The sequence below is a fragment of the Typopeltis vanoorti genome, chromosome 24, assembly GCF_054136105.1.
Source record: "Typopeltis vanoorti isolate ZY-2024b chromosome 24, IOZ_Tvanoo_1.0, whole genome shotgun sequence".
Taxonomy (NCBI): Eukaryota; Metazoa; Arthropoda; class Arachnida; order Uropygi; family Thelyphonidae; genus Typopeltis; species Typopeltis vanoorti.
The window spans coordinates 2,873,871-2,898,250 of NC_143572.1; the positions used below are offsets into that span (position 1 = coordinate 2,873,871).

At 33.2% G+C, this 24,380-nt stretch overlaps 1 protein-coding gene across 1 annotated transcript in view; it reads left to right on the forward strand.

Moving 5' to 3' along the window:
- LOC150092890 (14-3-3 protein epsilon-like) overlaps positions 1-23,782 on the forward strand; it is a 104,002-nt gene extending 80,220 nt beyond the window's left edge. The window contains exons 4-5 of the mRNA XM_090414073.1: positions 9,930-10,273; positions 21,280-23,782. Of these exons, the coding sequence (XP_090270199.1) occupies positions 9,930-10,273; positions 21,280-21,335 (400 nt within the window). The 3' untranslated portion in view covers positions 21,336-23,782. The remainder of the gene's footprint in view (positions 1-9,929; positions 10,274-21,279) is intronic.
- Positions 23,783-24,380: the final 598 nt, after the last annotated feature.

Below are 24,380 nucleotides of genomic sequence, written 5' to 3' on the forward strand. Positions count from 1 at the left end.
AATATGCCATAAGCACAGACTATCTAATGCAGTGTTTCCCGTTTTTTGGATCATGCCCCGCCTCAAAGATTTTGATGTCCCCCTCGCCGACAATGGTGAGTGTTTTGAGTATATCAGTGATGAGGTGACGAATGCAACATCATTTTCTAATCCCCCCCGTGGGGTGTACGCCCCACGTTGAGAAACGCTGATCTAATGTCTCCCTCATTACAATGAAATATATTGTTTCCTGTTACTCTCTCAAACCAACTTATTTCTACCTTATTCTCAAAAGCATGTGACAAGCTCACAGCTTTTAACATTCTCCAGTATCTAACAAAAATTTCTCTGAGACTGCTAGCTTGTCATGCATCCTTACAGGTTTACAGGAAAATCAGTGGAAACAAGGTTTTTTTTCCAATTCTCAAATCAGTAATTTTTGAGTCGTCATTTTTATCATTTCTTCTGTTTGTATCATTCTAACCATTTCATCTGAATTTATTGCTTCTGTATTTTATTTCAAATCTTATCATCACCATTATCAAATTCCATCCCCAATGTAGCATTGTCTTCATCTTCAAAAAATCCAAGTCTATTTTAAAGTTTTATACCCTTAACATTAAATATAATTTCATGACCGCCTTGTTCTTGGAAATTTGTTTGTTAGCCAGTTTTAAACATAGCCTACCATCTTCTTTTATAAAGAAGACATTCATCCCAGTTAAATAAGCTTTGCTATGAACATTTTCATTATCCAACTTCAGAGTTATATGAAATCCTTTTAGAACTCTATAGAGAACTGCACATTGATATTTTGTTGGTTGTGTACAACAGTGCTTCCCAAACTGTGGGCCGCATCCCCCTTGGGGGCCATGAAATAATGAAAACAAATTTAAAATGTTTCAAGACTAAGTGTGCCATGTCAAACGTGTATGTAAGATGCTAAAAATGTAATATTTGAATTTGATTTTTGTGATATTTGCATGTTTTGTATTTAATATAAATACAAAATATTATAATATGTCTGTATTAAGATTCTCCCCCCCCCCCCCAAAGGGGGCTGTGAAATATTTTAATTTTTCAAAGGGGAGGCCTTTACATCCATAAGTTTGGGACTCACTGGTGTACAATACCTATGCCCTTAATGTTATTGAATAGTCATTTTTTTCCTAAGGCATATGCATTGGTTATTTCTTTAAAAATTAACTCTCAACACCATGCTTAAGAATTTAGTAAGCTGATAATATTTTGCTGAATTAAAACAAATATTCTCAAAACATTGCAATCAAGTAATCAGTGGAAACAAATTTTAATGAAAAAAAAAAAAGCAAATTAAATTTCTTTTGAGTGGGCTTAAGGTCTCATATCTTGGCATCTGTGTCTGCATTAATTTATCAGAAAATTTATATCATGTTGCAAGTTAGTACTGTTAAAGTATTCAGGTTACTCTAAGAATACAGGAGAAATTATTTTTTGAAAGTTTAAAGGGAGATCTCTGCAAGTAGATAATAGGATCTAGTTCATGAAACAGTGCTGTGGTGGTTTTGATCTTATCTAAGAAATGTCAAAACATGTCTAGTTTAATTAGATCCATGCTTGGTGACTGAGCAGGCTGTTTTTGATTTGAAATTACTTTCCCCATGCATTTAAAGTTGGTTATGAAATTAAGTGCATCAAATACAAATTCCATATACTTTTTTGCTTTTTTTTTTTTTTTTAGTTGTCACTATATTAAATGTCATTATAGCAAGCTTCTTAGATCTTTATTTCAACATATATTACTTATAATTTGTTATTTAAATTTTTATTTTCTACTTGACAGTAAATAACTCGCATTAGGCTTGACCTTCTTTCTTAAATATCTGATTGTGCATTGCACAATTTCTGACATTAGCTATAATATTTGGAATATAAAAATGCATCAGTTAAAGTATAGTGCATTAACTATTGTTAAAAACAAAAGTTCATGTTGAAATGTTTAATTTGTTTCATATATATATATATATATATATATATATATATATATATTAATGTAATATTTTGTTGCTGACATTCTTTCCTTGTAGCTTCTCAAGCCATGGTACAATTCCAAGATGCTCCTGAGTCTCTTATAATTGAGCATAAACCCCTTCTTGACAGAACTCCATGTGTTTGGCAAATTCCCAGAACAAGACTGCATGGTCACTTTCCCCATTGCAGGCAAAATGTCTATCTTGGTTTTGGATACATCTGATGCTCTTATCAGATCCAACACCCTCAAATCCTTTGTCCCCTCTAACATGTTTTATGTAATTATGCCTTAGCAACTGTATAAATCCCTCTTCCATCTTGCTATACCCCCTCCCCCCTTTTCCTTCTTCCACTCAATGTCCCCATAGTTAGTCTCATATAATTGTTTGGTCTATAGCAGCACTCCACAATGTATTTTGTCCTATTTGCCTCTGTCTCACACCAGACAGCCTCAAATGAACCATCTCCCTCAGCTGTAATATCCTCTTTAGCTTCTAATTTTGTTGGTTGTCTAAAATACAATACCCTTTACATTCTATTCCTGTAACTATATCATTTTCAGTCAACCAGGTCACAGTGATGCTTATTTTTGGTGAAGTCGAACTTACCAATGTCAAAATCTCCTCGCCCTTTTTCCTGATACTTCTTGCATTCATGTACATGCCTTTCAACTTCCTGTTGTACCCATAGTTGCCCTTGTGTAAGGTCATTACCAACCCATTTAAATTGGAGACCTGTGAAATCCTGTTTGGTATTGCATAATCATTACTGTACCGTGCTCACTTATCATGGATGGTCAGACACATGATAATTTCATCCTCCCTAATATCTCTAGTTTCCCTGGTTTTGCACTACCACATTCATTAAACTACACTTTCTCCAAACATCTAATTTCAAAACCATTCAAATGCAGCCCATCTGGCATATATGTTCTTTCATTTCATCAAACTTGCTCCATACATCCAACTCCACACTATTCCTCCTGCACAACTTCTCATTGGCACTCATGGCCCTTTTTGTTAGTTCTGTCCTATCATACCAAGGCAGTAGACTCGCAATCTTTACTTTCTTGTTCTTCATTTTCACTTCCACTAATAACTCTTTCATATAGTTTCTCATTGCATATTTCTCACTCAATTTGAAAAGGGCAAAACTAATAATGATGCTAAGTATCTCCTCGATTTCTGTTCAAGTCACAGACTAATCATCACTGATACCATATTCCAGTATAGATGTGTACAGATTTACATGGAAAGAAGATAAGATATAAAAAAAGTCTCATTGACTGTCTTATTGTGGATAGCAGTATCCACAATAAGTCATATGAATAGGTTCCAGACATATGAATGTACATAGAAGTTGAAATAGAAAGTGATCATTTAGTTTTGAGCAGAATAAAATTTAATATCTTATTGAAGAGAAAAATGTATGAAAGTTTTAAATAGAATCCAAGTTGAGCAGCTTTCAGAAATGTAAGCTGCTCACTGTTGTATAGACTTCACATACAAATATTATTGGAAGAAAAAGGAAGTTTGGAAAAACCTTGGGGACTCAGTGGTGGACTTTGAAGAAAACATTAACTCAACTGAAGAGGCATGTGAGGTCATTTGCAAGAAAAGAAAATCAAGAACTCCATGGTAAATGACAGTCAGAATTTAAAATAGGGATTGCAAATTTACTGACTTTCAATTACTGGTAATTTGGTAAAAAGTTTCATGAATACTGGTTTACCATTAATTTTCTACAAAGCCAGTTTCTTTCCATACTCAGACTAGGTATTCTATAAAATAGTGTAATTCTTCTGGCCTGCTTTTAATTTTCATGTTAATGTTTCATGTTTTCATTTTATTTTGAAGCTGTAGAAAAACAAGACTTTAATATTTACATTTGATTTGTGTTGGTGTTCAGAAGTCTGATCTTTCTTCCTATGAAAACAGAAAAATTTGTTTCAAATAGAAAATTTGTTGCAAATAGACTGCATGGAAGAACTGAACTTGAATTTTTAAGAGCTTGTGTTTTTCTGTTGGAATAAATTAGGAAATGTGAGGCCTTTCTGTGCTGAAGGATTTGATGTTGCTTTAACATTTTTTAATGTTAAAGATCTTTTTAAGAATTGAATTTGTCAGTAAAAGGTACTTCTTTTAGTTTATAATTTCAATCCAAAGGGAGTTTGGACTTGTTCTGTATTCTTTGTTTAGAATTATGTATATCACTTAGACATATGAAGAAAGCCTTCTTTAATGCTGAAAATAATTTTTGTAGGCTGGGATATATACACTGGTGTCCAAAAGCGAAGGACGAACTATATTTTTGCTTGCATGTGAAAATATTTTCGTGTCTACAGCCAAATATGGATATAAATTTATTTCAAACATACTAATAAATTATATTAAAAAAATGTGTTATAAATTTTGTACAAATTAAATTACAATATGTTTTTGGCAAAAGTTACAAATTTCCTAAGGACATAAAGGATTTAATTACTGTACAGTGCTTATAGAAAACTATGCAGAGAGACATTTCATTTTAGTATAGAATATATCCATCCCAAACTGTGATGTGGCTCTCATAACATTGTGCCATGCTTAACATCAAGTGATTCAGGAGTTCTTGAGGCAAACTAACTCTCTCCTCTCAGAGCAAGGCCTAGTTTGTTTTCTGGAGAAGAATTTCGAGCAGCAATATATCTCTCTATTTTGTCCCAAACATATTCTGTGGGATAGAGATTTGTGGAATTTGCTGACCACTTGAATTGTTTAATATCCTCAGTCTCCACTGCTAGTACAATATTGTATGGCATTGCCATCCATAAAAATGAATTCTTTGCTTAAAGCACCATGGAACAATCAGACATGTTAAAGAACTTTGTTGCAAATATTGTCCACCAGTCAGTCTCTTTTTCTAGCACTTGCAGCTCAGTCTGTCCATTAAGCATAATATCTCTGCCATATCTATCCCTTTCAAGAACATTCTAGCGATGATAAGCAGTGCCACTTTCACAAGTGTCATCTAGAATCCGAGGAGAGACTAAAATGACTCACCTTTAAAGTGTACATTAGCCCATTGGTGTCTTGTCCAATTTTTATGCATACAACACTACTGAAAGCATGCTCTACAATGAGGTGTGGATAAAGGAATGCAGAGTACAGGCCTTCGGGTATATAGGCCTACTTATCACAGATGTCTTGCCACAGTTCTTCAAGATATCCACATATCTGTGCTTGAATGGAATTATCTTGCAAGCTGACCTGCTGTGCTGCATTGATTACATTTTTTTTTTTTTTTTTAATTATAACCAAAAATGTCTTTGTGGTAGAGCAAGGGTGAGACCTCCTTGCAAACATTAGAACACATTCCATTGGTTTGAAACACTGCCCAGAGCCTGGATACAATGCTGTGTGAGATTTCAAACTCTGGCAATTTCAGTAATTCTGTGGTCTTCAGCTTTCCAATAATTCTTCCTCGTGTGAAATCATCTAGATGTCTTTGAGACATTGCAAGTTTGCAACTTTATTCCTTCAAACACAATTTGCATAGTGTAGCCTTTTATCCTGTTGAGTGCTACCATGCATGTGGTAGTACTCAACTTTGCATACCCTTTGCATGTGGTTCAAAAATTTGAATGCGTACCTACTTTCTATTCAATAAGTGCTTATTTATTTTATGAAAATAAAATAAATAAGCACCTTCACAATCTACAACTCTTTCTCAACGAGATACAAGTTTGTAAATTCTGCTTTTATAAAACGTTTTGTCTTTAAAAGTAATAAACCTAGCAACCTCTGCTTCAGTTTGTTTTATTGAAGAACTGTATTTCGATTTCTAGCATTAAAAAATGGTGATAATTGCTTGGAAAAATGTCAGGAGAATATGAAGGATGAGGGAGTATATCTCCCATCCTAAACCACAAATCTTTTCATGAGTAAGCTTTGCAGTATGAGGTTTTGCGTTAACTTGTAAGAATGGCACTTACTTCTGATTAACTAGTCCTGGCTGTTTCTGAAGTAACATATCCTGCACATGCTCGAGTTGCATCGAGTAGATCTTGGCCATAATTGTTTGGCTTGCAGGCCAAACAATTATGGCCAAGTTGTCCACTGCAAGTTTCAACACTAGGTGTTGAAACTTGCAGTGGACAACACCAGCTTCAGTCCAACACATGCAAAGCGTAGTCTTCTGGGATTAAGTGTGCCTTTGAAGTGTGCAGTACTGGATTGTTTAGTGACAACTGATAAGTTCACTTCCTGTTAGAGTAAAAGATCCATTTTTCATTGAAAGTGAGCTAGTAATCCAAAAATGGCTAATTTTTGTGATGTGAAAGAAGTGAAGAACAAATTGATAGCCTTTGAAGTTTGTCATCTGATAATGCATGTGGGAGCCATTTGCTTAGCTTCCATTATTTTCCCAGTTGAAGCAAGTGTAAACAAATTGTTTCACCACCACTCGCATTAAGCATTTGTGAAAGTTCTTGACATGTTAACTGTTGAATTATTTTCAATAACGGCATGTTTCTCCATTATCAATAATGAAGAATCTTTCTAAATGTGGTGCATCTTCAAGTGACTCATCACCAGAAACAAATTTTTTAAACCATTTCTGTGCAGTATGTTCTGCTACTGCATCTTTTTCAAATGCCACGCCTTCGAACTGAGTTTAAATGTGTAAAGCAAACAAGCCCCGAATTACACCTAGTTCAACTGACATTTTAAAATGGTTCAAAGTCACAGAAAAAGAGTACACACCAAGTTAGAGTGCACCGATTGACTAAACGTGCATCCATGCCTTATGACACACACAAAAAAATTGTGCTTTTCAAACCACTACAAAATAAAATGTCATTGCAGTGAACTATACTGAAAACTGCACATACTTTTTTTGGTTACCTAATATAATACAGGTCATTATTCATAATGCAACAAAATTTGGAATATAATTTTCTTATATTGCTTAAGGTCTGAGAAATTCATTCTGATTGAACATGGGAGAGTAGGATTGTTTAGCTGCATTTTAGATTAACTACAAAAAAAGTAGTTTCTAACATTGGTTATTTGGACTAAAACAAAACATTTGTAGAGAAAGTGGGAGATCCTCAATGGACACCTCTACAAGTTGCATTCTGTTGATTTGACAAAATAATTGATTTTCTTACATTTTTACTACCCATGTAAGGTTATTACTAAACCTGTAGCACTTGTACTGTGGGTGGGCTAAGTATTTTTTCCCCATTTTTGTCAATTTTATATATTTTTTTGTAATGTTGTTTATTTTTATATTGTCCAGAAGTCCTGCTCTGGAGACCAAACATGGAACTTTTTCAAGCCATTTCAGGCCTCCAATAAGTGGGGCAGTAGTCTCACACCAGGCAATGAAATTCATCTCCCACCTAAAAACAATCGCAAACATCCATGCCCATGGCAGGATTCGAACCTGTGACCTGTTGGTTGGAGATCAGGTATGTTAACTGCTCGGATAACCAGACCAGCAGACATTCTGCTCACATTCAGCTTAATAAGAACATGAAGGCAGATTCTGGCTGAAATCATTTTCTTTAGACATCTCTGCAGATCATGTGTTTGATAAAAAAATGTTTAGCAGAGTACATTTGTTTCTTGTATTGTTTAGATTTCCAGTCATTCGATGTTTGAACTGAAATAGAATGTGGGATTGTGAAGGAAGTAAAATGCAATACTCTATAGCTTGCCTTGTTCACATTGGTCAAGGTTGATTTCAACCTGTGATTTCTTGACTGTTTGATCATTTGATTAAAAAAAGGAAAAAAAAAGCCAGATACTAAGGCAACAATGTGGGCTGGAATTTTAAACTGTCTAATATTGGTTTAATTGATAAAAATGTAAATTTCCCTTTGAATTTGAGCAGTGCCAACATTGACACTAATAATTAAATGTCGAATTCAATCAAATTGCAGTCAGCCTTCTTCCTCTGTACTCAGCTCACTTTTTTTAAAGTTAATTTAACAGCATAGTCCCATCCAGTAAAGTTATTCCATGACTGGTTGTAAAGATTTTATTCAAATTTGCCATCTGTACAAAAATTTGTTATGCTATTGTCATTTTTGTTTCAGGCCATTTGCTTGAGCACTAAGATATGTAATGTCAGTTATGTTGCAATAAACACTGCTTTTTATTCTTATGTGATTTCTCAAAGGATTTATAGTGGCAAGAGTGCCATTACACATAATGGCACACTCTTGCTGGATGGAATTTAATACAATTTTAGATTTTGGACATACACAGTAGGATGCTCATGTGATTTGAATTTTGATTTCACTCAGCTCAATTTATATTGGTGGAATTATTCACACTGATGTCATTATGCACTGTCTCAATGAATTTAAGAAAAATTTTAAGATCCTTTCAATTTTGAAATCATTTGTTGTGGAAAAATAACAAGAACAAACTTTTTTTGTGGAAATAACAGTTGATCAAAGAGACCAATTATGAGGGGGGGGGAATTAAGGGAATGGACATAGCAACAGTGGCAGAATCGCATTAAAAATGAAGATATTAGAAAGGAACGTGGTATTATTAGCATTCAGGAATGTTGAATAGTGTGAGTAGAGCTATTCTAATGCTAAAAGACCCTAAGATCTAAGTGAATTGATGCAATTTGTTGAATGTATCAGAATTCTGATATAAAAGATTCATTTGGAGTAATTGAACAATCCTATTGCTATTGCATCCTCAAAAGGGTACAATAGCATCAGCAATTTGACAAAATCATAAGCCAAAGCAAGGTCAGTTTAATAAAAATGTTTTAACTTTTGAGACTTGCTAGATTTTTACTATCATTATTTGATTATACTATAAATTTGTGACATATATTCTCATGAATACAACATATCTATAATAATTCAATTCTAGACAGTTACAACTATATTATATGGTAAACAAATAACTTATTTATCTGATGGATATTTCATAGTGCAGTTTGTTTAACCTAGGTTCAGTACTGATTGATGATGAAAAGTCTCCTTCCCATTTCTTTTGACAAAGTAATTTGAAATTTTTTAACTATAATTGGCTGTTCCTTGGCATTCAAAATAAGTCCTCACTTAATGAAATTTGATATAAGATTTCTACTAAATATTTAGGATAATTATTAAAATTTAGTAATTTCATTTGACCATTCTTAATGACAGTATTCAGCAAAACAGAATTGTCTGTAGTAGAATAGTTCTAGGTCTATTTATCATATTGATTTCAGTGGCTGTAATATCACTGTACAAATCATTGATATAAACCTTTTATTGTCCATTGTTTAGATATAAAAATTTTAATGACTTGTTTTATTCTACAAGTAGAGATCTACTGGTTTTAATAATGAAATTGCTGAACTTAATTGCTTGTCCATTCAAGTTATATCTCTTTAATAAATTGCTTATATTTTTATTTGTCCATATTAAAATTTAAGTCTTCTGTTATCATCCATCCTGTAAAGAGCTGAGATCCTCCAAAAATGCTTCCCCACTCTTCCCAGTTTCATGTCATCAGCAAATATTGTACTCAAAATATTGTGTATGTGGCACATGCATGCACACACAAAAATTTTATGCATTTTTTAAAATGTTTTTGACTTTGTATAATAAATTTACTTTAAAGCATTTAGATTGTACCTTGAGATTACTTTTGTGAAAATATTACTGCTATTGTTGCATTCGTACAATGTGGTACTGTTTTTGCCTTATTCAGAGCTTCATGTGAGAATTTTATGTTTTTTTATCAAGAATAAAATGTGAAAACCAGTTTAATGGTATATTGTGCTAATCTAGCAAAAAAAAAAAAAAAACAGTAATTGTAATTAAAAAATTCTATTCCAAATTAGGGTGATCAGTTGGATTTATTTTTATTAGAATAAAGCTCAATGCTTTAATATAATACAGTAATGAAATTGACATGCTTTTGGTTCTCTATACCCCAAAGGAAGGGAGATTATCATCGTTACCTTGCTGAATTTGCAACATCCAATGATAGGAAAGAAGCTGCTGATAATAGTCTTGAAGCTTATAAGACCGCAAGTGGTATTGCGATGTCGGACCTCCCACCCACCCATCCTATTAGGTTGGGATTGGCCCTTAATTTTTCCGTGTTCTATTATGAAATCTTGAATTGTCCTGAGCGTGCATGCCGTTTAGCAAAGGCTGCATTTGATGATGCTATTGCTGAGCTTGACACTTTAAGTGAAGAAAGCTACAAAGACTCTACTCTTATAATGCAATTACTGAGAGACAACTTGACATTGTGGACTTCAGACATGCAACATGATGGTAAGTAAAACTCTTTATACATTTCTTTAAAGCTTAAAATGTAAAAGTAGAAGGCATTTTATAGACTTAACTAGATTTATGTGATCTAGTCAGTTTTGCATTGCCTAGTTCTGAAGTTGATCACTTTCTTGATTACTTCATGCATTGCTTTTGTTTGGTGTGTATAGCTTCAAGATATTTATTTTTTTTAAAGTATATTAGAAATTTAGAAAATTAGTTGAATTACATTTTTAAATATGCTATGAAATGTAAAAAGTTGAATAAAATATTTGCATTAAAATTTGTAAGATTTCAGTAAACCTTGTCAGATTATATTAATCATTAAAGTTTAGAACTCCTGAGTTCATGCAAAGCTTTTTCCTCAAATTGTTCATGTTGTGATGATATAATAAACAAAAATATTTTTTTTCTTGTAATTGAAAGCATTGTAAAAGTAAATTGAATTTATCTAATTAAATACTTGATGAATGCTGCAGGATAATGCAGACTTAAATTATATTAGATTACCAAGAACTGTAGGCCTGACCATACTTTCTCTGGCTAATAAAGTACCAATTTAATTCTTCAAATAAAGGAGCAAGTTGGAAGCTATACTATACAGTTAAATCCTGCCTGTATTGAACAAAGATAAACTTGCTTAGCACTATTGTTGTTACAGTTTTTAAAAAAAAACTTCTGAGTGAAGTGAAAAGTACCATGCAACTTAAAGCTACCATTATCTGTAAATGTTATCATCTTATTACCAAAATGGAAAACTAAATGGTATGGATTGATGAAGAAACTGGTTGTTGCATTCCTTTAAGCCAAGCTATTCAGAATAACTTGTTTGTGAAAATTTATCCTAAATTTTTCATTTGTGTATCTGGTGTAAATAAATGCTTTATAGGTTACACACACGTGACTGTTTAAAAACATTATTAAACCATTGCATCTAAATTATATTGCATCTAAAAGTGGTTGTGTGTGGCGGGGAGATAGTAATTTACTATATGATGAAATTTTCTGTACAACAGTGATCTAGAACAGTGTTTCTCAAACTTTTTTTTGACTATAGAACACTTCACAAATCCTGAAATTTTTGCAAAACACCTTGGTTATTTTGTAATGTATAAATTAATAATTAATGGCAATTTAGCTGATTTGTTTATTATTAATCAATATTTAATAATTAATTAACATCAATTAAAACATCATTAAATTAATTTGTGCTAACAAATTAATTGAAAAATGACAAATTCCAGAACTTCTCGCTGAACACATATTCACCTTCCGTGGAACACCAGTGTGTTCCGGCGAACACTGGTTGAGAACCACTGATCTAGAACCTAACATGTATGAATGAGGTATGCCTGTATAAGAATATTCTGATTGAAGAAACCATGGCGATCAGTCCTTGATCTTCTGGACTTAGACACTTTACACCTGCTTGCTGATGATGCATAAATAGGCCTAATTAGGAATGCAGCTGATATGCATTTGCTGGAATCAAGATATTACATGTGAAAATGGCTGACATTTCAATGTTAATAACTGTAAAGTCATGCAAGGCATCCAAACCAGCCAGTAGAACTCATGCAATTAACGTACATAAAATACTGGCCTTACAGCCTGAATTGCTTCAGCCGTAAAACTAAATAAACCAAACCAAATAGTAATCTTTCCTTCACTTTTTAGCTTTATCAATATGTTTATCTTCTATATTCTTACTGAAGTTTTCCAATGACTTTGGTTTAACTACTTTTATATATACACACACATACACACCTTAGCTTTTACATTTTTCTTTGTATTCTCTTAGGCATCTGCCAGCTTACTTGCTAGGAACTTTTGCTGTGCTTTAATTCTTTTCTAAGACTTTCTTTAACTTCGTGTCCACCACATTCTTATTTTTCATCCTTGCAGGAAACTTCACATGATCCTTATCTGAATCAGTTTTCTTCAGAGTTTGTAACTGAGACTCCAAGGTTTGGTTCTTGTTTTCAAACTTTCATTTTTTTTTTTCTTGAATAATGTTTGTATAGTTTAGTCTACAGTTTACCTGTAAAAGCTGCTCAGTATTAATTCTTAAAACTTTCTTACATATTCTTTTCAATGTGATATTTATTCAAAACTAAGGGATCACTTCCAATTTCAAATCTTCAGTATACTTCTGTGTCAGAACCAGCATGAAGATATCACATCAACAATAACATTAGTCAGTGAGGCTTACTTATTTCTTGTGTTTTCTCCATGTGAACTTGTTCATCTTTATGTTGAAATACGAGTTGGGTTATTCATATCATGAGCAGAAAACTATCAAATACTATTATTATTCTTGCTGTTTAAATCTCCAATAAGGACCACTCTTTCCATTTTCTTTGGCTACCTGCTCTGTTGACTCAAATTCCTATTTGTTCTTTAGGAAAACGTTCTGCAGAACCATAGGCACAAATAAGTTTCATTGTCCATTTCCTCATTTTGAAAATTGTCCACATAATTACTCGAAATCCTTATAATCGAAGTTTATCTTCATGTTTGGTGCTGAATATTATTGCTACTCCTTCCTTTCCTTGATCATTATTATCCAAATATAACATCCTATACTAATTTAATGGATCTCTCTCTCTGCCGAGATAAATTCCTTTGATTAAAAAAAAATTAAAGCACAATAATAGCGATTGTTTTTGTGCATAATGTATCACTAGGCACAAAAACAATTCAATTCAACAAACATTATTCAAGAAAAAATGAAAGAGTTTGAGAACAGGAACCAAACCTTGGAGATTCAGTGGCAAGCCTTAAAGAAAACCCTGATTGATTCTGCCAGAGAGGCATGTGGTGAGGTTGTCTGCAAGGATAGAAAAATCAGAACTCCATGGTGGACACGGGAAGTTGAAGTGAAGGAAAAGAAGAAAGCATATCAAAGGTTCCTGGCAAATAAGTCAACTTGTGCTCTTAGAGAATACAGAGACAAATGTAAGAAAGCTAATCACTGTTAAACTAACTAAACAGAAGTCATGGGAAGACTGGTGATGCATATAGAAAATAAATATCAAGAAAGTGGCAAGATATTCTAGAGGTTGTTGAAGAAGCTCAGAAATGGAGGAAAGATTGCTGTAAAAGGAATTAGAGAATAAAGGTGACATGAAAACTCTATTAAAAGATATCCTTGAAGTATGGAGTAATTACTTTGAAAAATTGCTAAATGAAACAAGCAGTGATAGCACAGTGGTAAAAAAAAAAAAAAAAAACACTCAACAGGCATGTAGTCAGGAATACATATCCATACTTGAAGTAGAAAAAGCCATCAAAGGCCTGAAATGTGGAAAGGCAGCAAGAGTTTCGAAATACAATGCAGCATTTTGACCAGAAATACTGCACTTCATAGTTCAGAATGCCTGGGCAGAGGGACGAACTCCAGACGATTGGAGTAGAGCTCTCATAGTACCCATATATAAAAAGGGAAATAAAACTGAATGTGAGCATTACAGAGGTATATCCCTACTGAGTGTTCCTGGTAAGATATATGCAAGTATATTGAGAAACGGTTGAGAAGAATTGTGGAAGAAAAGCTTGGTGAAGAACAAGCTGGATTCAGGCCAAATAGAGGCTGTCAAGATCAGATCTTCACTTTATGGCAAATAGTTGAGAAATCATGAGAATATAACAAAGATCTATATTTAAGTTTTGTAAGTCAGGAAAAGGCATATGACAAGGTGCCAAGAGAGAAGTTATTCGATACACTACAGTTATATGGTGTCAGTGGGGCATTATATTAAGTAATACTTAGTCTTTATTTGAGTTGTAAGTCAGCAGTTAGAATTGAACGAAGTACAGGAAGATGGTTTAATGTTAAAGCTGGTGTCAGACAAGGATGTACATTATCCCCTCTGTTATTCATTATCTATATCGATCACATTATGAAGAAAAGTGGTATTAAACCTGATATCAAAATTGGAGATCTTAATGTCAATCCTTTGCTTTATGTGGACAATGTTATACTTCTAAATAAATCTGCTACAAGTCTGAAAGATTTCCCTGACTAAATTTGAATAGCTGTTGTAATAGTATTGTTGTGAATAATGTGAATAATAATGTTGTGAATGGAGAAACTATAGAACAAGTGAAATATTTCAGCTACTTAGGCATGATTTTTAGTGAAGATGATAAATTAAATATGGAAATAGACAGCAGAATCAACAAAGCTGGTATGGTAGGAAGTCAACTGAATAAATTTATATGGAATAAGAGAGAAATTAGTCAAAACACTAAATTAGCTGTATACAAGACATTGCTCAAAACCAATTTTAACTTATGGATCTGAGAGCTGGGTCAGAAGTAAAACACTTGACCAAAGACTAGACTGCAAATATGAGTCCTGAGAAAGATTAGGGGCATGAACAACTCTCACATTTTTTTCACCAAATTATGTTTTGTTTAATCTAGTACAGAATAGTTTTGTTGTCTAAATCCAAATTGCCAGTCTATTCCTTGTTTGGTCAGTATCTAGCTATACTAACAGGGCACTAAGGAAGGTGAGGATTTGGACATGGGAGTGAAAAAAAAAAAAAAAAACATTTGGTTCTCTGCATTCCTTTAAAGGCTGTGGTATTTATCCTGTCAGTTATTTAGCTTGGACTTTTGTTACTACCTTGAGAAGTCAACTTTTTTTCTTCAAATAGTTGACAGCATGTTTATTCCAGTGACTGTTTAAAGATGCAAAGAAAATATATGCTAAGCATTATGGAAACGGCCACTACTCAGACCCAGAAGAGATACCAAGGGTGAAGTAATGTGGTAATCATATTTCCCATCTACTAGTAATGAAAAGGGGTAAAATCTTATTATTAAAATACTCTGGATTACAGCTAATTATTGAAAGTTTTTTCGCAATTGTTACATGGTTATAAATTAAATTAAAGATGCAAAGAAATTATATTCTTGTTTAATCCTTTTTTTTTTCCAAGTGTAAGAAACAGTTTGCATGTGAGATATCTTCACGACTAGGCTAATTGTATATAGAGGCCGACTTCATATTAATTGGCTTACTATCTCATAATACACAGCACACATCCTTTCAGGTGTGTATAATGCTATGCATTATGGGAAGACCCACCAGCCAGATCAGTTTAGACTTCTATTGAAATCTCATTAGTACAAGCAAAACCTAGAAGATATACCATAGTTGAAATAATGCAGAAGTCATATTTCTCATATACAAGTAGTGAAAGGTGTCAAACCTTATTGTAATACTCTAGAGATAGTTTTTGAAAATCTGAAACTTTTTCTTTTGTTTGCTTACACTTTAATAAAAGATTAAACAAGAATATAATTTCTTTGCATCTTTAATTTAAGATATAACCAATGAAAAACTTTCAACTAGTTAATCCAGAGTATAATAAGATTTTTATGCCTTTTCACTACTTGTATATGTGACATGACTTCAGTATTGCCTCAACTTTTATCTCTTCTGAGTCTGGGTCGACCAGTGATTTGATCTAAAAGATTAAAGCCAGTCTGGGTACCCTTTCTATAATATGTAGTATTATGGAGCATACCCTTGTTTGCTTATACTTGGATCAAGATTAAACAAGAATATAATTTCTTCTCATGTTTATTTTATAACCAAGTGAGAGGAAAAAAGAAAAAAAAAACAAACTTGCAACAACCAGTGACTGCTTTATGTTGGTTTGGTTTGCTTTGTTTGCACTTGGGTTTTTATGCCACAAGTTCTTGCATCATCCTCTGTTGAATCCCAATGTGTTATAGGGGCTGAAGGAAGAATGTTTTTAGGATATGTATTTTATCAATAATGAAGAGGATTTCCATATTTGGATAATATATTAAATAATGTATTATCCAAATTGAATTTGGATAATGAATTGCATGTAAACCAGATCAGTGTAGAGATGGTTAGTCACTAATTTCATTTGGATTCACATGATTAGTGATTGAATTGGGGGAAAATGTGAGAAATTATTAAATTTCAAAAAGTGGAGAATCTAACATTGTCGACTTGGCCTTAATGGGTATCCATCCTTGTCTCTTTCCTCAACAGCATTATGTAATTTATGAGGACATAGGTATTTTCATAACATCAATAGCTAGAGAAATATTTAGGATATCTGTTTAATTTTAGCCATTAATGAAAATAATGGCTGAAATTAAACAGGCATCCTAAATATTTCCTAAATAAAGTAAGATATTTCTATATATAAACAGTAAGATTTCATTTTGGCAAAGTAAATTAATAGATATTAGAGATATAATCCTTTCATAGCTGAATGTATAGAAACCTAGAAAGATTTGAAAAATAGACCACAGAGCTTATGAGAACACAACTGTTGGTCAAGTTGCCTTTGACTTGCATTGCTTTCAGGCAGGTCTTCTGCCCAGAAGCTTATATATTTATCTTTTATTAGTGCTTTTTTGGTTTAGCTGGCTGACATTTGTTTTGATATGTTGGTTCTCATCAGACATTAAGCAAAAACAAGAGGGAAACACGATAGCAATATTATATCAGAGTTGTATTTCTCATAAGTGAACTGTCAATGATTACAGTTATTACACAATGAAAAAGAGTGCCTGAATGGCTTCATTATAGCAAAATAAATTAATAGAAATAGGTATTATAAATCCTTATTTCATAGCAGAATATATAGTAACTTAGTTTCAAAAATGCAATTCTGACATAAGGTTACTATGTTTTTTGTCCTTTTAAGGTTTTTTGGTCTGAGAACCAGCAGTTTAAAACAGCTGTCATCAAGTGAAACAAATAAAAATAATGAAAGGCAAATATACAGGATTAAGTTGAGCTTGTAGTCTTAAGTAGTGCAACTCTAATGCCAAAAGCTGTATTCTCATAAGTTCTCTGGTCTGTTTTTTGAAATAGTTTCTTTGTTTCAGACTATGAAATTAGGGTAAATTTATATCCCCTATTTCTGTATATCATCATCATTAAATTCCTGCCATGTACCCTCAAGGGGTGTACAGGATATGATAGTACTTCATGAAAAATTTACCTCATTACTAACTTCCTATCTACAATTTTCCTCCAAATCAGTCTGTTACTTGTCAAGACTCCAACATCATTACCAGATCTTATATTTCTATCGTGTAAGGCACTTTGTACTGTATCAATCCACCTATATCTTGGTCTTCCTCTAGGTCGTTTTCCTGCCAACCTGGCAGAGAACACTTGTTTTACTAATCTTTCCTCGCCCATTCGGTTCAAGTGACCATACCACCTGAGATTAGCTCTGCTAATGCATTCCTGGATGCTGACAATGTCAAGTTCTTTCCTAATATCCTTGTTTTTAATATGATATTGCCATTGATGCCATCTGTTCATGTCTCTAATCTTTCTCAGGACTCTCATATCTGCAGTCTCTAGTCTTTGGTCAAGTGTTTTACTTCTGACCCAGCTCTCAGATCCATAAGTTAAAACTGGTTTGAACATTGTCTTGTATACAGCTAATTTAGTGTTCCGACTAATTTCTCTCTTATTCCATATGAATTTATGGAATTGACTATTATCAATTGACTTCCTACAATACCAGCTTTGTTGATTCTGTTGTCTATTTCCATATTTAATTTACCATCTTCACTAAAAATCGTGCCTAAGTAGCTGAAATGTTTTACTTGTTCCACAGGTTCCCCATTCAAAACACAGTTGACATTTTCAACGATTCTACCTATTTTCATTGTCTTTGTCTTTTTATTGCTGACCTTCATACCATATCTATTATAACAGTTATTCAATTTAGTCAGGGAATCTTGCAGACTTGTAGCAGATTTATTTAGAAGTATAACATTGTCCACATAAAGCAAAGAGCTCACATTAACATCTCCAATTCTGATATCATGTTTAATACCACTTTCCCTCATAATGTGATCTATATAGATAATGAATAACAGAGGGGATAATGTACATCCTTGTCTCACACCAGATTTAACATTAAACCATCTTCCTGTACTTCAATTCTAACTGCTGACTTGCAACTCAAATAAAGACTAAGTATTACTTAATATAATGCCCCACTGACACCATATAACTGTAGTGTATCGAATAACTTCTCTCTTTTCACCTTGTCGTATGCCTTTTCCAGATCGACAAAACTTAAATACAGATCTTTGTTATATTCCCATGCTTTCTCAACTAATTGTCGTAAAGTGAAGATCTGATCCTGACAGCCTCTATTTGGCCCGAATCCAGCTTTTTCTTCACCAAGCTTTTCTTCCACAATTCTTCTCAACCGTTTCTCAAGTATACTGGCATAAATCTTGCCTGGAACACTCAGTAGGGAAATACCTCTGTAATTCTCACATTCAGTTCTATTCTATTTCCCTTTTTATATATGGGTACTATTAGAGCTCTACTCCAATCATCAGGAATTCGTCCCTCTGTCCAGGCCTTCAGAACTATGCAGTGCAGCCACTGTAAGACTTTTATACCACCATACTTCAGCATTTCTGGTCGAATATCATCTACTCCTGCTGCCTTTCCACATTTCAAGCATTTGATGGCTTTTTCTACTTTAAGTATGAATATGTATTCCTGACTGTTGAGTGTTTTTTACCACTGTGCTATCACTGCTTGTTTCATTTAGCAATTTTTCAAAGTAATTACTCCATGCTTCAAGGATATCTTTTCTCCCGTTTTCATGTCACCTTTATGATCTCTAACTCCTTTTACAGCACTCTTTCCTCCATTTCTAAACTTCTTCAACAACCTCCAGAATATCTTACCACCTTCTTGATAATTATTTTCTATGTTCTTGCCAAAGTCCTCCCATGACTTTTGTTTAGCTAGTTTTTCATAGTATTTAGCTTTCTTACATTTGTCTCTGTATTCTCTAAGGGTGCAAGCTGACTTATTTGCCAGGAACTTTTGATATGCTTTCTTCTTTTCCTTCACTGCCTCTTTAACTTCGTGTGTTCACTATGGAGTTCTGATTTTTCTATCCTTGAAGACAACTCCACCACACGCCTCCCTGGCTGAATCAATCAGTATTTTCTTCAAGGTTTGCCACTGAATCTCCAAGGTTTGGTTTTTGTTCTCAAACTCTTTCATTTTTTCTTCAATAATCTTTGTGTATTTTAGTCTACAGTTCACATCTGAGAGCTGCTCAACTTTTATTCTCTTTAAAACTTTCTTAAATGTCATTCTTTTCAATATGAAATTCAATTTTATCCTACTCAGGACTAAATAGTGATCACTTCCAATTTCAAATCCCCTGTACACTCTGGTATCCTGCACCAGGGAGAAAGCATCACTATCAACAATAACATAGTCCATGAGACTTTTCTTATTCCTTGCCTCTTCTCTCCATGGGAATTTGTGCACATTTTTATGTTGGAACATGGTGTTAGTAATAACCAGTCCATGTCCTGAGCAGAAATCCAACAGGTATTTGCCATTATTATTAGCTTTGCTCTTTTCTCCAAACTTTCCCAAAACATTTTTGTATGTCTGACAATCACTTCCTACTCTGCTATTTAGATCCCCAACAAGGACCAACTTTTCCTTTTTCATTGTGTCAGTAGCTTTCTCTAGCACCTCAAAAAATTCTTCCACTTCTACCTTAGTAGAGCCTTCTGTGGGACCATAGGCACAAATAAGTCTCTTGTCCCGTTTCCCATTCTGATATTTGCCCAAATCACTACTTGACACTGCCTTCCATTCAAGAAGATGAGCCTCGTATTTTGTGTTGAATACTATGGCTACTCCTTCTTTTCCTTGATTGTCATTGCCTGAATACAACATTTTGTATTTATTGCTCAGAAAGATCTCGCCAGTTTTTGTCTTTTTTGTTTCAGTCACCCCTATTATGTCGATCTGGTACTTCTAATTCCTCAGCTAGCTCCATTTCTTTGCCATTCAGGCTTCTTATGTTGATAGTATCAATCTTTAACTCTGGTGATGTTGAGTTGGGGTGTGCTTTCAGATTTGTTCCAGTAGCTGACTTTTCCCTGTTCACTCTGGTTCCATGGCGAAAACAACGGGGACCTTGTTTTAACGGGCGACACCCCTGCCAGCATGAAGTTTTGTCATGTTGTACCATCATTTTGTATATTGGTTTAAGCCAATAAGAATACAATTTGTTTTGGCTAAATCCCAAATTGCCAGCCCATCCTGTTTCGTTCGTTATCCTGGTAGATACCCAACAGGGTGCACCACGAGAAGGTGAGGATTGGACATTAGGTCAGAAGCCCTGGTCGGTTCTCCGCATTCCTTTAAATGCTATGTGGAGGTCTCCTCTCAGTTATACAGCTTTGACCCTTAAGTACCCCTATTTCTATAATGTGTTAATTCATCTTACTCTTGGGAAGACTTATCTCAAGGTGTTATAGATGCCAGAAGTCATACATGCTAGTTACTTTAAAAAAAATTTTAAAAAAATTATGCACAAGGTATTGTAATATGAATCAAAGACAAATAAAGCAAATGCATTTGTCATCTGTTTATGAAATAGTCGATGTGAAACATTTTCAGCCGATGTTTCTTCCTTAGCCAGTTTAATGGGCATCCATCCTTGCTTTACTTTCACACATGCTTTTTCATTTCCATGTATTCTGGAAATGAATGAGGAGGGGTTGCCTCTGTAAAAGTGAAGTATAGATTTTTTTGCATACAATATTTTTTTTTTTAATGTCCAGAAGTTTGTAAACTTATAGCACAGTATTATGGGTTTCAGGATTCTTAGGTAATTCTGCTCTCTTGCAACCAGATATGTACTGTCAAGTTGCTTTAGGGTTCCTACAGGCAGAGTAGGATGTTTGTAGTTGGCTCATACTAGAAGATAGAATTTATATCTATTAGTCAGTGCCTTAGATATGCAAACATGTAGTGTTAATGCTGTTTCAATATTTCTCAAATGCATTGGTAGCATTTAATATGTAATCTGCATAGTATCCAAAAATACAAATACTGAATTTTTAATGTTATGTCATAAATTTAAAACTTGGGTTTAACTTTTAATAAAAGTAAGATTTTTGCCAACTGAGTGTTTTTTTTTTTATTTCAGGAGAAAATGATCAAAAGGAACCAGTTCAAGATGCTGAAGATCAAGATGTCTCCTAAATTGTCCAGTGTTTCTAATTTAAGATCGCTATGAGTTTCTTCACATATGAAGCAGTTTGCTGCCACCTAGACGTATTTTCTCAGTTGAGGAGGCTCCTTGAGTGTTATGTATGTGTATACATGTAATAAGCACATAAATTTTCAAGCCTTTTATTATGTGATGCTGTCTCTTGTATACTGCTAGCAGTGTAAATTGCAAGGGGCTGCTTTTCCCCCTAATTCTTCTTTGTTAGCCTCTGTCTGCACCAAAGTTACTTGTATGATCCAGCTATCACTCTGTATTTCTCTCTGCAGAAATGTGCCCCTTGCCTTGTGTCAGTAAAGTGCCTAATGTTTAATATTTTATTCCATATTACTAAGTGTAGAAATTCTTGATAATTTGCCATTCTCATCATGATTCTAGGATATATGGAATGGAGCATAATACATGGAACAGAGCATAATACTCAGGTTACCCTTCTCCCTTTGTGCTAAATGTCCTGTTTTTATAAAAAATTGCCTTGTTGCCATGTTTCTTTTTTTTTCCCCATATCATAGCTACTGTATCCGTTTTCATTATAAAATTTAGTAAACAAAATAATAATAATAAACTTATTACCAAACTTAAGATTTTGTTCATTTGTAATTGAAACTTCATTTTCATCATGAAATGAAGGAGCTCATTCTGCTTAAGGTTTTTTTTTTTTATTCCTTTCTTCAGTATTTAAGGATTAGGTAACTTTAGTGATAAGTTAAATCATTACTTTTAATTTTTTACTTCAGCTAATAAGTAAGCTTTATAGAGTGAGTTTAAAATTAGCTATTGAGTTCATTATTTGAAAAGAACATGAGTTGTAATTTTCTCATTTTAAATCAAACCATGACATTCCACAAAGACTGTTTGGTAACTTGGAAGCATACTGAACAGTTCATTGTACTATTGTCGTTATGATATATGTTTTTTTTTTTTTTTTTAATGTGAATGCTGAAATGATTTTGAACATTTTATTTTGCAACATGTTGTTTCTTGTTTTAACTTATATGGAGGACAATTTTTTGTTTATGGATGTCCCAATAAGAAAACTCACTCATCTAGATACAGTAATTTGAACAGTTGAGATCAGAAAGGTTCTGTTATGTGCATGTGAATTAATAGACAGCAGAAATGACAATGGCAGTCTCTATAGTTTATAATGTAGTGTCATCTGTTAAGGTCTTAGCAAAATTGTGCCATATGTTATTAAACTGTAAGCTACTAAAATTTTATTTCAGATTCAAAATTTATAAGGGCCCAATTAGCCATGTATTCATGTATTTGAGTGGCTTCATTGCATAATCACTTTTAATCATTTACAGATGTATTTATATTAAAATGCTGGCAGAGAAAATGTCATTTCTGCAAAGAGCAATACATAATCATTGTTATATGACTCACAAACATAGTCATGACTGTAAATTTGTGTGGCTCAAGTGATTTGTACTAACTATTTTGTACATTGAGTTCCTTTGTAAGTAACTGCCGATGTAATTATAAAGCTGAATTGGTTTATATGTTCTTGATTACGATGTAAGATTCCATATGTTTTAGAGAATTCACTTTTTTAATAAATTTTCCCCCCCCTTTTTGGCTGTATATGTGTAGTGTAGTTATTTGTAAAGGAAAATATCGTTTCCTGGAAATTGTAGCATGAAGTTAACATGGAAATTTTTGACATAGTCGACTGTGAAGAAGCCAAAATTAGAATTATAGTTACTATATAGAGCTTAGTATCCTTCCCACCTGTTTCTTTTTTCCCTCTTTTATTTATTTTTTTTTTTTTTACGTGCATGTGTGGTGCCAAGTTCCTCTGTCTTGTCTGCATGCAGCAGATGAAGAAATTGTCAAATTTTGATAGTAATTGGTTTTTTGTATTTCTTCTTTAGAAATTGTGTTCCAATTTTTACTAAACTTCTGTAATCTTTTTTGTGAATTTTATAGTACTTTTTCTAATATAAAGTATATAATCGAAATATTCTGTCTTGCAGCTTTAACTGTCTGTGAGATACTCTCCTTTGAAGGTATTTAATAATGAATATTTTTGGTATTTTAAAATAGTTATGTAGTTCCCCCAATGCAAATGCTTTCATGTTGGTATAAAAGCTAGCGTTATTGCCAATCATTAAATATTTGCTTCACTTCTGATATTTAAACTAAGTTTTTATTTAATTGTTCTGCAGACTATATTGTGATTTACTTGGTCATATTTTATTTTTTTGCTAAGAGTAAACTGGACCTTCTTGAATTTATTTAAATAAAGTGGTGGGATAGGGTACACTAGTAATTAACATTAATCCCAATTGCTAACCTGAGTCATTTTAAACTTGGCTTGGAATGGTAGCTCCACAGTTAGTATTGGTATAAGCTATAAAAATGCTGTACTTCTTGTAATACTCTTTTGTGCAGAATAAAAACAGTGCAAAGGAAATAATATACTCAGTGCATAAAAATTTTTATTTCACAGTAATTATAGTACAGTCAACTTAATTACAACAGAAGCTTTCTCTGACCATTTTTCTATATTACATAATTACCTAGATTATATAAGTAGGCTTCAATTAGATTTTTTGATAATTTCTGCACCACTTTCATAGTGAATTTAGCTTTGCTATTTTTTGAATAAACAGACAAAACTTTGTTTTTCACTTTGCAGCACATAAATATTAAGAACATGATAAATAGGATCTGGAAGTGGTTCTCTTGAAAATAAAATACACCAGTACAGTAATTTGATATTAATGTTATATACTTAACATCTCTTTTTAGAGATGTTTACAGACACAATTAATCCTGTCAACAAATGCTAAATTTCATTGGTTACTTATCCAGGACATTGTTGTTACATCTCTAACTAAACAGTAAGATGTGAATCGCACTAACAAAAGACATAAACCTATAGTGGCATGCTGAGTTAGATAATAGAAGGAAATGGTACTTTTGTATTTACATGAAATATATTCACTATTTCATGATAGTTTGAAGCAGTAATGGTGTAGTGTAGGTTATAAGCACGATATTAAAAGTTGGAT